This window comes from Artemia sp. Qi Xiang Cuo, chromosome 10 (assembly GCF_049724085.1).
Source record: "Artemia sp. Qi Xiang Cuo chromosome 10, ASM4972408v1, whole genome shotgun sequence".
Taxonomy (NCBI): Eukaryota; Metazoa; Arthropoda; class Branchiopoda; order Anostraca; family Artemiidae; genus Artemia; species Artemia sp. Qi Xiang Cuo.
The window spans coordinates 23,590,906-23,607,537 of record NC_142803.1 but is presented as its reverse complement, the minus strand read 5'-3'; the positions used below and the strand labels follow the sequence as shown (position 1 = coordinate 23,607,537).

The 16,632-nt window shown below is 36.0% G+C and overlaps 1 protein-coding gene across 1 annotated transcript in view; it reads right to left on the bottom strand.

The window, feature by feature from the left end:
- The window catches only part of LOC148947600 (carboxypeptidase B-like), an 84,564-nt gene that overhangs the window by 34,730 nt on the left and 33,202 nt on the right, over positions 1-16,632 (bottom strand). Inside the window, exon 3 of the mRNA XM_089095316.1 lies at positions 13,137-13,239. Within this exon, the coding sequence (XP_088951442.1) occupies positions 13,137-13,239 (103 nt within the window). The remainder of the gene's footprint in view (positions 1-13,136; positions 13,240-16,632) is intronic.

The following is a 16,632-nucleotide window of genomic DNA, read 5'->3' as shown; positions in this document are numbered from 1 at the left end:
ATGAAACTGAGAATGCTAAATTAAAAGTTGAATGAATCCATAAATGAGCAAAACTGAATAGCAGAGAAATGACTAAATATAATATATATTTAAACAAATATAATATATAATAAATAAATATAATATATAAAAATAAATATAATATATAAATATATTTCTACTACTTTCCTTGATTTACAACTACTTTGAATGGCTGAATCACAAAACTAATTTTGAGTGAGAGGCCAAGTTTACATCTCGATCAACATTCCCGTGACCTTGTAACACGATATGAAATACCACTAACCTTAGTTTCTCTCCCCTATTATTAAGTCAGTTCCGTGCTAGTTCCCTGGGGAAAATCTTTGGAGATAGAAATAAAACTAATTATAAGAGCATTTCTTAGTCTCAGAAAAACGGATTAGCGCCAAGATACACGAGAAATGTATTTGAGATATACAGGATACATGAGAGACCTAACTATTATTTACTTTTTTTTAAGAACTGGCCGACTATTTAATAAAATACAAGAGATAAATTGTACAATTTGAACAATCAAGATAAAAAAGCAGCTTTTTAGTGCTTTCCTCCACTTACACGCCCTTCAACCCAAGTGACATATGTACGGCAGTTTTGGTCTTCCATCCTCACAAATATAGCCTGATATCACCCCCTCTACTGATTTTTTTCAGTGATTCGAGCTTTTATCTGTTGACTTCAACATAGCCTATAGTGACAATACCTAGTAACACGCACACATACACCCATAGGCACAAACTTGGTTTTCATATAGATATAAATAGTTTTTTGTGAGTTGTGTTCAAAACATTAGGATTTGACATGGTTTAACACAGATTTTCAGTTAGTCCTTGAAAAAATGAATAATATTGGGCATATAGAGATAAAAAATTATATAGTGCCAATAACCACCTTTTCTCATTAACAGGCGAGACTTCGGCATCCCTCTTTCGAAAATTAATCAGGATTTGCAAGAGACAGGAAATGAGAACCATGGCTCACACTAACGGTTTATGCCAGGTATTGCAACTTCCGGATATTTATCGGCATTTACCAGGGAAGATATGGTAACAAGGATTAAAGGCACTTGGGAAGAGTAAGAACAAGATATTTTACTAGAGAGGGCTTTATAGGACGACACTGAGTATGTTTATATAGGGTTTTTTGGAATAATGAGGAGACGAAATATGGTCACATTAATACCTATTTACCGAAATTGCACTTTGCGTTTGTTTTGTTTGTTTTTTAATCTTACAAGGTGAACAAACTTCTGCGGGCGATATAGTTGCCCATGAAATTCGTGTCTCGATTTGAATGGAAGGTCCATTCAGATTGCAATTTTACTAATAGCTGTTTGTTATGTGAGTATCTTTTGGCATCAGAATAATGAGCGTGTTGATGCATTATGCGCCCCTCTTTTACGCCTTTAATTGCCAATATGGTGAAAATGGTACTGGTGCATGATGTGGGAACTGCTATATACTGTATGTGGAATGTTAGGTTAGGCAAACCGACCTTTTGTTTACATTGCCGTACACAAAACCTCCAATATTGTTCAATATGCTTCTCATACAAGTCATGGCGTGTCCATTTTCACACTCTTCTGTCTTGGGCAATAACCCCTTATCCGGTAAAAATTCAACTGCCTCTTTTTATGTCTTTGGCAAATCCCAAATTGTAATTTTAACATTCATATTAGATCAGAGGGTTTGACAGGGCGAAGGTTCGAATCCTAGTGTATCCAATTATTTGGTTTGGAACGGGGGTCAGTGGCGTGATTCTGTAAGCTCAGCCAGAGTAGACCCAGCTCTAAATGGGTACCTGGAGAAAGCTGGGGAAGGTAAACAGGAAGGGTGTGCGAAAGCAGAGGATGGTTGGTTCCGACCCTCCATTGCACTTTTTGGCTGAAGGGCCAACAAACAGAGATCAGCACCGCCGGTAGGAACTGTAAAGTCCAATGCCGTATTTTTTACCTTTACCTTATATTAGATCAATTCCAGTCTAACAACTGTTTTAGTACCGGGTATATGTCTCTTCCGTTTGACTGTAGCATTTCCCGTTTGACATTCCACATACAGTATATAACGGTCCCCGCATAATGCACCAGCCATCTGGGCTAACTTAATATCCATTTTTCTAGTTCTTAGGTACTATTTTCTTAGTTATTTATTTTGCTCGTTTGTTGCTCCTTCTCTGCTATTTTTTTATAGTCGTTTAAGTGGAATAAAAATTACTGAATCGAATACCGATAATTCAACCCGTTCTGAAACCCGGTATTAGCTGATACTAATCATCAGATTTTACCATTGATAATGGATAATTTAAACGTTGAAATTAACCAGTCCCGTAATTATCCAACGGATTGTAGTTTCATCCTGGTTCTCATATTGTTTTAGTAGCTTTAGTCACTTTAGTAGCTCCTCCCAATATTTCAGTACTTTTTCATTCTATCTTTCAATACTTATTTTTCTTTATGTTTGAATTAGTACGGAGATCCTTTCACATAATCTCATCACCACAATCAAACTTCCGAGCCGTTCAGTGTGCTGCTGCAGCTTGTTCCGAACTCTGGGACCTGTATTACCAAGCTAGGATCAATCATCCAAATCAGGATCAATTATCCAAATCGTCTGGTAGGATGCACTGAAACGAGGAACTAAGATAGTTTTGGCATATCACATAACACAAGACATCCATAAAGTCTGGGCCCATACTTAAAACACATTCAAGTTAAAGTTGGCTCAGTTTAAATTGGCTGTGCTACTAAGAAACGTTCTTACGGATACAGTATAGATAAACCGGCAAAGCTAATTTGAAAAGTCATGCCCAGTTAAACTGTTAAATTGTGATGTGGACGAGATAAGTGTTCCTTACAGACTCGTCTTCAAATTTTTTCTTCGTCCTCAGCAACTGATATTTTTTTGGAATAAAACTTACACTTAAGGGCTGGACAGACATAGACAAAATCAGTACTGACTTGTCAATTCGGCCCAGATTTATAAGAAAATACTGACATAGATTTTCGGTAGGCATTTTGTCGACTTTTTGCTGCCAGTTTGCCGCATCAGCCCTAATCTTCTTCATCATTATCAATCCTGATGAAAAGCGCTTTTCTTCATTTGTAATTGAGCCGATTATGTCTGATTTTCTTTTTCTTCTTTCTTCACAGGAAGAATAGCAAAGTTTCATTACATCGAATGAGCTAATCAATGCCCATGAGATTAGTTTTTGAAAATTCTCGCCAAACCAAAGCCTTTTTTATGTCCTTTTGACATTAAAGTAGAAAAATCTAGCCTGATTTTGGCTACCTCGGTCCAGCCTTTTAGACTGAACTAATGAGAAGAAGTGTTATTTTTATTAAGCGAATAACAGTATGTAAAGCTGTCCTTAACCAAATGTAAGCAATGATGATTTAGAAGACAAGGGGACTAACAGGATTTGTTTTACACAGTGGTACTGAACTGGAACACGGCCCATTCTTCCGGACCAGTTTGCTTAATCACACATCTGACAATGCAATTCAGTAGTATTTGGCAGCATTTGTGAATTTATAACGATAATGCTGGAAAAATTTCTAATGATCAAAATGTTATCCATAAAAATAAGAATTGCGTCCAACAAAAGATGCTATTTAAAATCAAAGAAAGGCAACTTAAATGCAGGACCAGAGCTACCAAACGTCCAGTTGATTTGTTTTAGGACTGAATATCTCATCAAAAGTTACGAGCCTAAGAAAATTTGCACTGTTTTCGAAAAAAGGAGGAAACACCCCCTAAAAGTCATAGAAACACCCCCTCAATGAAAATCACACAATCAGATTCAGCATATCAGAGAACCCTACTGTAGAGGTTTCAAGCTCCTATATGCACAAATGTGGAATTTAGTATTTTTTGCCAGAAGAAAGATCACGGATGCGTGTTTATTTGTTTTTTTTTTTTCCAGGGGCTATCGTATTGACCCAGTGGTTCTAGAATTTCGTGAGAGGGCTCATTCGAACGGAAATTAAAAGTTCTAGTGCCCTGTTTTAAGACTGAATCGATTTGCGTATATCATCAAACAGGTAAAATAGTATTTATGTCATTGTTTAAATGGTAGTAACGTAAGTCTGTTTATCATCAGATATGTTAAATATTTAGTTGATTTAGAATAGTGATAGCTGGTAAAGTGATGACAGGTATTCAGCCGATGTATTCAGGGGCGCCATTTGGGGGGGGGGGGGGCAGGGGTGGGCCAATGCCCACCCAAATTTTTATGGGGGCCCAAGCTTCCTCCCAAAAATGCCATTTTTTTCTTTTACAAAATATACAGGAACAAAATTACAATTAGCAATTAGTCAAAATTTTGAAACTGCTATATTTATATGTAGATTAACTTAGATAATAGTGAGATTAATAGTGCAACTGGGTTTTGCAAGAGTTGAAGTGACAGATCAGTTTCTGATTTTATTGATTCAACATCTTTCTTATGTGCTATCATGAGCAGTGTTTCCACTTCTACTTATTTTGGTAGTAGAATACTTATTTTTGGACTATTCTACTTCCAAATATTAAATCTACTTATCTACTTATTTTTGGAGGCTTAAGTTTTCGTGCCGGCCAAGTATTTTGATTTTGATTCCGTTGAATTGTAATCATATAATGTCTTATAGAATGGAAGGGTGCAATTGTTTTTAGAAGCGGCATCTTGGTTGGGAGCGGAATCTTTGTCGGGAGCGGAATCTTTGTCGGGAGCGGCAAAAAGGAAATTCGGGAAATTATAAAGATCAGTTTAAATGAATGAATTTGTTTAAAACCGTAAGACCATCCATATATAACCCATGTATTATTCGCCCAGTTCGCCAGTTTACTATCTAATATCAGTAGCTGAAGAGCCATTGAGAATTCATGAGTTTGTCAGGAGCTCGACAACATAAATTGGTAGCATTGAAGAAGGAGAAAGAGGCAGAAAAGAGAGTTTCTCTGAACAGTTGGACTAAGAAGCAAAATCCAAGTGAACCGGCTTGATAAGTAAAAAACTAACAGTATTTGTGTTTTGTTAAGTCGTTTCTTTTTTTTCACACTCTGGTTGACCAAAGTTACTATTCTGAACCGCACGGGGTAGTTTATATGGTGTTAAGGGGATGCGGTACCTTAAATGTTCACCCTATCTCGCCCATTATAGACTTTTTTTTAGTTTGCCTGGCCAAACTATTTAGAATTGATTGGGCATCTTACAGTTCCACCATAACGCCATTTATGGTTGTAACCTACGATTATTACGTTTTTCATTATCATGTATATGAAGATGCAGTTTCTGTCAAAAATATTTTTTTTTTTTTTTGTATTTAATTCATTGCAAAAGTCACTAGATATAGAAGTTTCCCTTCAAATGAGTCCTTCAATAGCTCTCTATGATGTTCCACTGCCCCACTAGCAATGAAGCAAAAACATGAAAAAAGGAGACACAACTGTTCCGCCAATGCAAAAAAAGTGATTTTCCTTAGGGGGCTTACTTTTACAGGGTTTTCGGCCATAGAAATTTCATTGATGTACTTTCTTTTTTGATCTGACGCCATTTTAAGGAGTTTTGGGCCATTTTTTTAAAATTTCCATAAATTGGCTTTTGAAATAACATTTTACCATTAGGACTAATCAAGGTAATAGTTACCATTCCTGATTCAGCTACAAATGACAATGTTTTCTCACTACTCAGTTTGTTTTAAAACTATTTTTTTTAATTTTGGTTATTTTGGGACATGCTTCTACCTTTACTAGGTTGCAGCTCGCTTTGTGACTATAATTTAAATATTTAAGAGTAAGAACAAGATATTTTACTAGAGAGGGCTTTATAGGACGACACTGAGTATGTTTATATAGGGTTTTTTGGAATAATGAGGAGACGAAATATGGTCACATTAATACCTATTTACCGAAATTGCACTTTGCGTTTGTTTTGTTTGTTTTTTAATCTTACAAGGTGAACAAACTTCTGCGGGCGATATAGTTGCCCATGAAATTCGTGTCTCGATTTGAATGGAAGGTCCATTCAGATTGCAATTTTACTAATAGCTGTTTGTTATGTGAGTATCTTTTGGCATCAGAATAATGAGCGTGTTGATGCATTATGCGCCCCTCTTTTACGCCTTTAATTGCCAATATGGTGAAAATGGTACTGGTGCATGATGTGGGAACTGCTATATACTGTATGTAGAATGTTAGGTTAGGCAAACCGACCTTTTGTTTACATTGCCGTACACAAAACCTCCAATATTGTTCAATATGCTTCTCATACAAGTCATGGCGTGTCCATTTTCACACTCTTCTGTCTTGGGCAATAACCCCTTATCCTGTAAAAATTCAACTGCCTCTTTTATGTCTTTGGCAAATCCCAAATTGTAATTTTAACATTCATATTAGATCAGAGGGTTTGACAGGGCGAAGGTTCGAATCCTAGTGTATCCAATTATTTGGTTTTGAACGGGAGTCAGGGGTGTGTCTCTGTAAGCTCAGCCAGCGTCGACCCAGCTCTACATGGGTACCTGGAGAAATCTGGGGAAGGTAAACAGGAAGGGTGTGCGAAAGCAGAGGATGGTTGGTTCCGACCCTCCATTGCACTTTTTGGCTGAAGGGCCAACAAACAGAGATCAGCACCGCCGGTAGGAACTGTAAAGTACAATGCCGTATTTTTTACCGTTACCTTATATTAGATCAATTCCAGTCTAACAACTGTTTTAGTACCGGGTATATGTCTCTTCCGTTTGACTGTAGCATTTCCCGTTTGACATTCCACATACAGTATATAACGGTCCCCGCATAATGCACCAGCCATCTGGGCTAACTTAATATCCATTTTTCTAGTTCTTAGGTACTATTTTCTTAGTTATTTATTTTGCTCGTTTGTTGCTCCTTCTCTGCTATTTTTTTATAGTCGTTTAAGTGGAATAAAAATTACTGAATCGAATACCGATAATTCAACCCGTTCTGAAACCCGGTATTAGCTGATACTAATCATCAGATTTTACCATTGATAATGGATAATTTAAACGCTGAAATTAACCAGTCCCGTAATTATCCAACGGATTGTAGTTTCATCCTGGTTCTCATATTGTTTTAGTAGCTTTAGTCACTTTAGTAGCTCCTCCCAATATTTCAGTACTTTTTCATTCTATCTTTCAATACTTATTTTTCTTTATGTTTGAATTAGTACGGAGATCCTTTCACATAATCTCATCACCACAATCAAACTTCCGAGCCGTTCAGTGTGCTGCTGCAGCTTGTTCCGAACTCTGGGACCTGTATTACCAAGCTAGGATCAATCATACAGCGCAACTACAGGATATCATTATTATTATTATTGTTATGTGCTTCGTCTTCTACTTACTTGGATTAATATGGAAACACTTTCGCATAATCTCGTCACAGAAACCAAATTCCAGGCCCTACAGTGGGCTGCTACATTTAGGTTCAACCTCTGGGTCTAGTATAACCAAGCAGAGGTCAAACCCACTGTTTCATTACAGGGTCTGTACATTTTTCATTCTTGGTTTGCAGTTAGTTATCTATCTGGATGAGGTTCAAGTATTGTTCAATAAGAAAATTCTATGAAAATTTCTGTTTGCGTCAGGCTTAACTGAGTTTAAATCAATTGAACTTCAGTTTTGGCTTGATCCAGTTCTGTTTCCTTGCTAAATTTATATTTTTAACGGGTTTGGTATTAACTGACTCTGGATATTAACTCACTTTCGATATTAGTAAAATATCAGTGTGTGTGGGCCTTAAGTTTTCGATTCACAATTGTTTTGATTCCAAACATTTTGATTCAAACTACACACTTTTTGCTCAGACTATTAATGCTACTTCAAGGAATTTGATCGCTTTTAAAAACATTCTTTCTCCACTTAAATTTACGCAACTAGTTTTTATAGATCTTGTTTACTAGTTTTGATTATCCAAATCTTCTGGTAGGATGCACTGAAACGAGGAACTAAGATAGTTTTGGCGTATCACATAACACAAGACATCCATAAAGTCTGGGCCCATACTTAAAACACATTCAAGTTAAAGTTGGCTCAGTTTAAATTGGCTGTGCTACTAAGAAACGTTCTTACGGATACAGTATAGATAAACCGGCAAAGCTAATTTGAAAAGTCATGCCCAGTTAAACTGTTAAATTGTGATGTGGACGAGATAAGTGTTCCTTACAGACTCGTCTTCAAATTTTTTCTTCGTCCTCAGCAACTGATATTTTTTTTGGAATAAAACTTACACTTAAGGGCTGGACACACATAGACAAAATCAGTACTGACTTGTCAATTCGGCCCAGATTTATAAGAAAATACTGACATAGATTTTCGGTAGGCATTTTGTCGACTTTTTGCTGCCAGTTTGCCGCATCAGCCCTGATCTTCTTCATCATTATCATAATCCTGATGAAAAGCGCTTTTCTTCATTTGTAATTGAGCCGATTATGTCTGATTTTCTTTTTCTTCTTTCTTCACAGGAAGAATAGCAAAGTTTCGTTACATCGAATGAGCTAATCAATGCCCATGAGATTAGTTTTTGAAAATTCTCGCCAAACCAAAGCCTATTTTATGTCCTTTTGACATTAAAGTAGAAAAATCTAGCCTGATTTTGGCTACCTCGGTCCAGCCTTTTAGACTGAACTAATGAGAAGAAGTGTTATTTTTATTAAGCGAATAACAGTATGTAAAGCTGTCCTTAACCAAATGTAAGCAATGATGATTTAGAAGACAAGGGGACTAACAGGATTTGTTTTACACAGTGGTACTGAACTGGAACACGGCCCATTCTTCCGGACCAGTTTGCTTAATCACACATCTGACAATGCAATTCAGTAGTATTTGGCAGCATTTGTGAATTTATAACAATAATGCTGGAAAAATTTCTAATGATCAAAATGTTATCCATAAAAATAAGAATTGCGTCCAACAAAAGATGCTATTTAAAATCAAAGAAAGGCAACTTAAATGCAGGACCAGAGCTACCAAACGTCCAGTTGATTTGTTTTAGGACTGAATATCTCATCAAAAGTTACGAGCCTAAGAAAATTTGCACTGTTTTCGAAAAAAGGAGGAAACACCCCCTAAAAGTCATAGAAACACCCCCTCAATGAAAATCACACAATCAGATTCAGCATATCAGAGAACCCTACTGTAGAGGTTTCAAGCTCCTATATGCACAAATGTGGAATTTAGTATTTTTTGCCAGAAGAAAGATCACGGATGCGTGTTTATTTGTTGTTACTCGTAGTTTTCTCGTAGTTTTCTTTTCGCAATTTCTTCCCTTGTGGTCAGCCTTCTTTCGTTTCTTGATTGGTTTTAAAGCGGCTCGAGGGCAATTGGCATATTTCTCCAATGAAAAAATTAAAATTAAATTAAAATTAAAATTTAAATGGTAGTAACGTAAGTCTGTTTATCATCAGATATGTTAAATATTTAGTTGATTTCGAATAGTGATAGCTGGTAAAGTGATGACAGGTATTCAGCCGATGTATTCAGGGGCGCCATTTGGGGGGGGGGGCAGGGGTGGGCCATTGCCCACCCTAAATTTTCTGGGTGATCCAAGCTTCCTCCCCAAGAGACCGTTTTTTTATTTTACAAAATACAAAGAAACAAAATTAGAATTATCAATTAATCAAAATTTTGAAACTGCTATATTTATATGTAGATTAACTTAGATAATAGTGAGATTAATAGTGCAACTGGGTTTTGCAAGAGTTGAAGTGACAGATCAGTTTCTGATTTTATTGATTCAACATCTTTCTTATGTGCTATCATGAACAGTGTTTCCACTTCTACTTATTTTGGTAGTAGAATACTTATTTTTGGACTATTCTACTTCCAAATATTAACTCTACTTATTTTCTACTTATTTTTGGAGGCTTAAGTTCTCGTGCCGGCCAAGTATTTTGATTTTGATTCCGTTGAATTGTAATCATATAATGTCTTATAGAATGGAAGGGTGCAATTGTTTTTAGAAGCGGCATCTTGGTTGGGAGCGGAATCTTTGTCGGGAGCGGAATCTTTGTCGGGAGCGGAATCTTTGTCGGGAGCGGCAAAAAGGAAATTCGGGAAATTATAAAGATCAGTTTAAATGAATGAATTTGTTTAAAACTGTAAGACCATCCATATATAACCCATGTATTATTCGCCCAGTTCGCCAGTTTACTATCTAATATCAGCAGCTGAACAACCATTGAGAATTATTGAGTTTGTCAGGAGCTCGAAAACATAAATTGGTAGCATTGAAGAAGGAGAAAGAGGCAGAAAAGCAAGTTTCTCTGAACAGATGGACTAAGAAGCAAAAGCCAAGTGAACCAGCTCGATAATTAAGAACTCTACAGTATTTGTGTTTTACTAAGTCATGTCTTTTTTTTGCGATATTATTGACAAAAGTTAATATTCTGAAATCCACGGGGTTGTTTATACTGGATAAATGGGATGCGGTACCTTAAATTTTAACCCAATATCGCCAATTATAGACTTTTTTTTAGTTTGTCTGGCCAAACTATTTAGAATTGATTGGGCATCTTACAGTTCCACCATAACGCCATTTATGGTTGTAACCTACGATTATTACGTTTTTCATTATCATGTATATGAAGATGCAGTTTCTGTCAAAAATAATTTTTTTTTAATTTTATATTTAATTCATTGCAAAAGTCACTAGATATAGAAGTTTCCCTTCAAATGAGTCCTTCAATAGCTCTCTATGATGTTCCACTGCCCCACTAGCAATGAAGCAAAAACATGAAAAAAGGAGACACAACTGTTCCGCCAATGCAAAAAAAGTGATTTTCCTTAGGGGGCTTACTTTTACAGGGTTTTCGGCCATAGAAATTTCATTGATGTACTTTCTTTTTTGATCTGACGCCATTTTAAGGAGTTTTGGGCCATTTTTTTTAAAATTTCTATTAATTGGCTTTTGAAATAACATTTTACCATTAGGACTAATCAAGGTAATAGTTACCATTCCTGATTCAGCTACAAATGACAATGTTTTCTCACTACTCAGTTTGTTTTAAAACTATTTTTTTAATTTTGGTTATTTTGGGACATGCTTCTACCTTTACTAGGTTGCAGCTCGCTTTGTGACTATAATTTAAATATTAATCAATTAAAGTTTAATTTGCTTCGAATTTTTCTGGTTCTGCTGAATCGCGCTATGATGTCTGTGGCCCTAGTGTGTGTCCCCCCCCCCCCATTAAACCCGTGCTAAAGCACTTTTTTCTGTAATTAGTTTCCCATACTCTTTGAGCCAAATCTCTAACAGAAGATTACTACCACTACTACTACTACTAACAACCCACTGCAGCATCAAGTGGCCTGGGGCCGTTACTACTCCTCCATCCTCCTACTCCTCCTCCATCCCGTTCCTATTTAAATCCAGTAAGTCCTTTCTTGGAACCTTCTCCGAACCCATGTAGGGACGGCCTGCTTTTCGTTTGGCCCTATATGGATGGCCAAAAAAATAATCTTTGGCAATCTGCCATCCTTCATACACAGAACATGCCCTATCCAACTCAATCTTTCTCCCACAACAGCCCTAAAACCGGGGCATTTTTGTGCAGCTCACTATTTGAAATGCGGCCACTCTACGGGTAACCAAAAGAATCGAAAACAGGAGGGGGACGTCAAACTTGATCAAAAGACAATATATACATCCCGGTTGCCAAAAGGGAATATCTGCAATACCTCAGGAACGGCTAATGGCGTTTAGTTGAAATTGTCAGATGATATTGAAATAAATCAAAAGACACCAATTTGAACTAAGAATTAGAAAAAAATCTTTGAATTCTTAAGCCGTAGACGTGAAAACTGGAGAATTATTCAATGTATTAACCAATAATAAAAATTGGCAGCCAAAAATGAAAATAAATAATTAAGAAAACATTCTGGAAAAGAAGTTTTTAGAAGAAAATTAAAGAGTCATATAAATATTCAATTTATTTTCATTAGTTCTTTCCTGTCATCTCAATTATTATAATAATTTATTTTAATTTGTCGTCTAGGGGTATGAAAAACTAAATCACACTATTCAAAACGTATATAGTTTTCAATAAAACAAAAATGACGCAGGGTTTAAAGCTTTGACGGTTAGGGGAGGGGAAGGGGACACCAGCCAAATTTTTTAGACTTAGCCAAATTTTAAAAATCATATTTTTATATGGTTTATATATAATATGTGTTTTATAAAGTGTTTTAAATGGTTTTATATAACCATATAAAACACCTCTTCTTTTATCTTAATAGTAGATAACATCATAATTGACAAACATATAGAATACTTGAATTTTCTCTGAAGAGTACTTTATTCACAACCAATGCTGCCTTTTTTTCATTATGCTTTTCTTTTGAAAAATGGGAAAATAGCCTTGAACTGAGTTAAATAAAAATATGTCGATTTTTAGATGGGGAATTTTAGATGGAGCCGTATGGCCTTTACTATAGGCAACGCTATAGCGTTGCATCTGATTACAGGAGCAAATAGACAGGTCCCAGGTAGAAATGTGGTGTTTTTCCTAGGATATTTTAACGCCCAGGTCTGTAAAAATAGGGATAGATGGTATCCTAGTCTAGGTAAATTTGGTGTAGGAAAAGAAAACAATAATGGCTACAGACTTCTGAAATTTTGCAAGTATAACAATCTAGTTATAACCAATACGGTGTTTGGTCATAAAATGGCCCATAAGTTGACAACCTAGCCTCCCCTAACCTGACGGATAGGGGAGGGGAAGGGGGCACTAGTCAAATTTTTGTAGCAATTTTTTTTCGTTTTAAGTTTTTCTGGTCGTTTTGAGTTTGGATTATTATAGGACTTTATTTCTCTGGTCTTAAGTTTAATATGGCTCTTTACTTTTCTTTGAAAAACTCTTTTTCGATTTAAAAAAAAACTAAATTCCAAATATGAAAATCACTTTGAATGGGTAGCATTGGTGTCTCTTATTCTTTCCTAGGGATGATCTTATTGAACCAGCGGTTATAAAGCACCGAGAGCGGATTTATTTGAACGGAAATAGTATCTATCATTTAATCATCAAATTTATTTAATTAAGAGTAGGCTATGTCTTGATCCACTTTCCTGAAAAAGTTAAGTTCGTGAAAAGAAGACAGGCATGAAAATGTTTAAACTTCAACTCACCTCTTCATAAGTGTGATAATTCTCATAGTCGAAAGCTCTTATTCCTGATCGTTTCCTTGCCTCCTTTCGCTCGTTAATTTTTAGTTGCTGGTCATCGATCAGTCTATATGAAAAAAAGAAGTTGATAAGTCATACACTTTAGGTAGAGGAAGATTTACTTTCTGATCCGCCCCCCTCCAGGAAAGGCGTCAATCAACGAAAGTTGCGATTGGAGCAAAAGATATTTTCCAAAATCTAGGGGGTAGCGATTATTAAGTTTCTTCATTTTTTTTCAACGAAAATAAAAAAAAATCAAAAATCTACGGTGGGGGGATCTTGGCAACAATGCCCTCTTTGACGCACTTACCGCTCCTCCCTTTAATTTGCTGCTGCAGAATGCTCATATTCAGGAACATATTCCAGGTTGGTATGGTTATTTTCTGGACAGTGCGTCGGTTGATAATTTTTTTAATGGCCCTAGTTAACGTGTGGGGAGGGGTTTTTGTTTTACAATAGTTGAGAGTAGTTTAAAGTGGTTTTGGAAGCTGGGACCAAAATTTTCTTTTAACAGAGCTAAGAAAACAAGTTTTCTCAACTGAAGGAGCAACATTAAAACTTAAAACAAACAGAAATTATTACGTATATTAGGAATGTTGCCCCCTCCTCAACACCCTACTCTTCACACTCAGGTTTTTAGCACTTTTAAAGAAGCTCCTTATTCTTTAGATTAACCGACCCTTTTGTTTCAGGAGTCCTTCTTAAAGAATTGGGAAAAAATTTAAGCTTTAGCGTAAACAGCGAGGTGTTGAGGAGGGGGTAACCCCTCATATACACAATAACTTCTGTTCATTTTAAGTTCTAATGTTGCTCCTTACTTTCAGTTCAAAAAACTTGTTTTTTTTATTTAATTTCTGATCGTTTTTTAAACAATGCTAGGAAATCTGACTTCAGCTCCACGGAAAATTCCCCTCCCCACGGAGGTATCCTCAAGATAATTTCAGTCCCTGTTAAGATTTACCCTTTATAATTACCCTTAACATCTCCACGCGTAAAATTAAGTTGGCAAAGAGAAAGCAAGACATATAAAAATAATTTCGCATAGGAATTCTGGCGAATTCCCCCCAGTGAAAATCTTCCCTGAAAAGCTTAACCCCTGGACACTTCACTCCCCATGGAAAATTCTCCCCGTGGAAAATCCCCTGGCCGAAAATTCATCTCCTCCCACCCGAATAAAATGTACGCATACTTCCCAATAACAAATACTAAACGTAAACAATGGGCTAATTTTATAACTTAAAGACTTTACCCAAGGGGTAGTGGGGAGTCATTTTATCCCCAAAGGTAAATTTATTAGGTCCTAGAACTATGCTGAACAAAATGGCTATCTTAAAATTTTGATCCGACGATTTTGGGAAAAAAGGGCTAGAACTTTTATTTTCCGTTCGAAAGAGCCCTATCCTAACATTCTAGGACCTCTGGGTCGATATGATTACCCCTGGAAAAAAGAAACAACAACAAAAAAACAAATAAACACGCATCCGTGATCTTTCTTCGGGCAAAAAAAACAACAAAATTCCACATTTTTAAAGATAGGTACTTGAAAGCTCTACAGTAGGGTTCTTTGATACGCTAAATCTGATGGTGTGATTTTCATTAAGATTCTCTCATTTTTAAGCGGAATCCCCCCACCCCTTCTTTTCAAAAATAAGGAAAATTTTCTCAGGCTGACCAAAGATTGATTATTAGAGTGTTCATAGTAAGGTGGTCATTACTGATGATCAATAGCTTCCACCGTTAAAAACCAAAGATTTTATATTTTTATTCCACCGCCTTTTGACTGAAATGAAGCCTGAAAAATGGCTGGACAGTTGATAATAATTATTTGTGGTAGAATACCTCAAAATAAAGTTGTTTAGATATCAACTTCTCAAACCTTAGGATTAACTTATAAGGTAAAGATATTTAATTTTAATTGTTTTCTAAGGGTAGCGGGTACATAAATAGAGGTATTAGTTTTGGATTTTAAAGCTGTTAGTGCCACTCAAAAGAGGAGGGTGGTATTTTTAATTTATTAAAAGCTTGAAAATAAATCTTTATTTAGTTAACTAAAAGCCTTTTATAGCCAGTCTTCTATCTTCAATAGTAAGAAATTCCGATTGAGGCTTGAGAAAAATTGAGGCTGAGGCGATTGAGGCTGCATGGCTTTGTCCTTTATTTATCTACTCTCCAAATGTCCCACCTATTTTTATACTAAACATATCAATTTTATACTCATAATTATAGATTGCCATAGATGGTACTTGAGGTCAACTATCTTGTGCCAAATGAAAATCAGGTTGACCTTGGCTCGGGTGGGAGGATATCGTTAGGAAAGATTTAAGGGAAATGGGTATTTCCAGGGAGGATGTAAAGACGGAGGCTTTAAATGGACTGGGATGGAGGAGGAGTGTGTGTAGCTGTGTTGGCCTCAGGCAGCTTGGTGCTGCAGTGAGTTGTTAGTAGTAGTATTGGTATTTAATACATAAATATATTCATTCACTTTCTTTCAGTTTTGCTTCGGTATAAGTCTTATCGTTTATAGTTTGTGGTCTCATGTTAGCAGACATCATTCGTTAGACCTGAATTATGAAGAAACGAACTACAATTACAGGGTCAAGATCTCTTCTTTATTAACTCCCCATTTAAGTTCTATTTCTTCATTTATCCTTTACTAACATTTTATCTTCTTTTCTTAACCTTAAAACTTTTATATCCCCTGGAAGTCCCATATGGCCCATTTTAGCATATATTTTTCATTTAACTTTCAATTGCCTTTTTTCTCATTTCTGTATTGAACATTCAGAGAGAATCATCTCCATTGTCCCCCTGGGATATACCTCCAATTCAATTGTGCTTTTCCCCTGTGAAAAAAAGCGTCATGAAGTTTTCTTATAAATCTTTAGGGAAGTGAATCTATGTTTTTTTTTTATACCTGCTTTGCAAAAGCAGTTTGTTTGTTCAATAATCTAAATCCTTATTTATGCAAATAAACAAAAAATAACTATTATTTTCATCTAAATATCCTGGCCCTGCTATTTTACAAGCACGCGTGTTTAGGGCTTTTCTCTTTCAGGTAATCACAGGAAGCTGTGTGGCTTCGTACTTGTTTTGTCACGTTAATATACGCTATCGGAAGAAAAAAAAGGTAACTGAGAAGGAGGTGAATGATATACTTATAAGATAAAAAACAAACAAGAATAAAACACAAGAAGACATATCATGCCAAAAAGTGACTGCGTATGACATAGTATACATGATGAGCGAAATGTTTACCTCAAATTTTGATCTAATGTCGTGCATCCATGCTGCAACCTACCCTTACTGTTCCTGTGCTGGATCCTCAAGGATCGAGCACTATGAATCCAAGGAGTGATTCAAGGATTCATGGAGTGATTCGAAAGTATTTTTGAGAAGCCTAGCATTAAACGGGAAGGCTAACATGTTTTACATTCTAATATGTTTTACATTCATGAAGTGA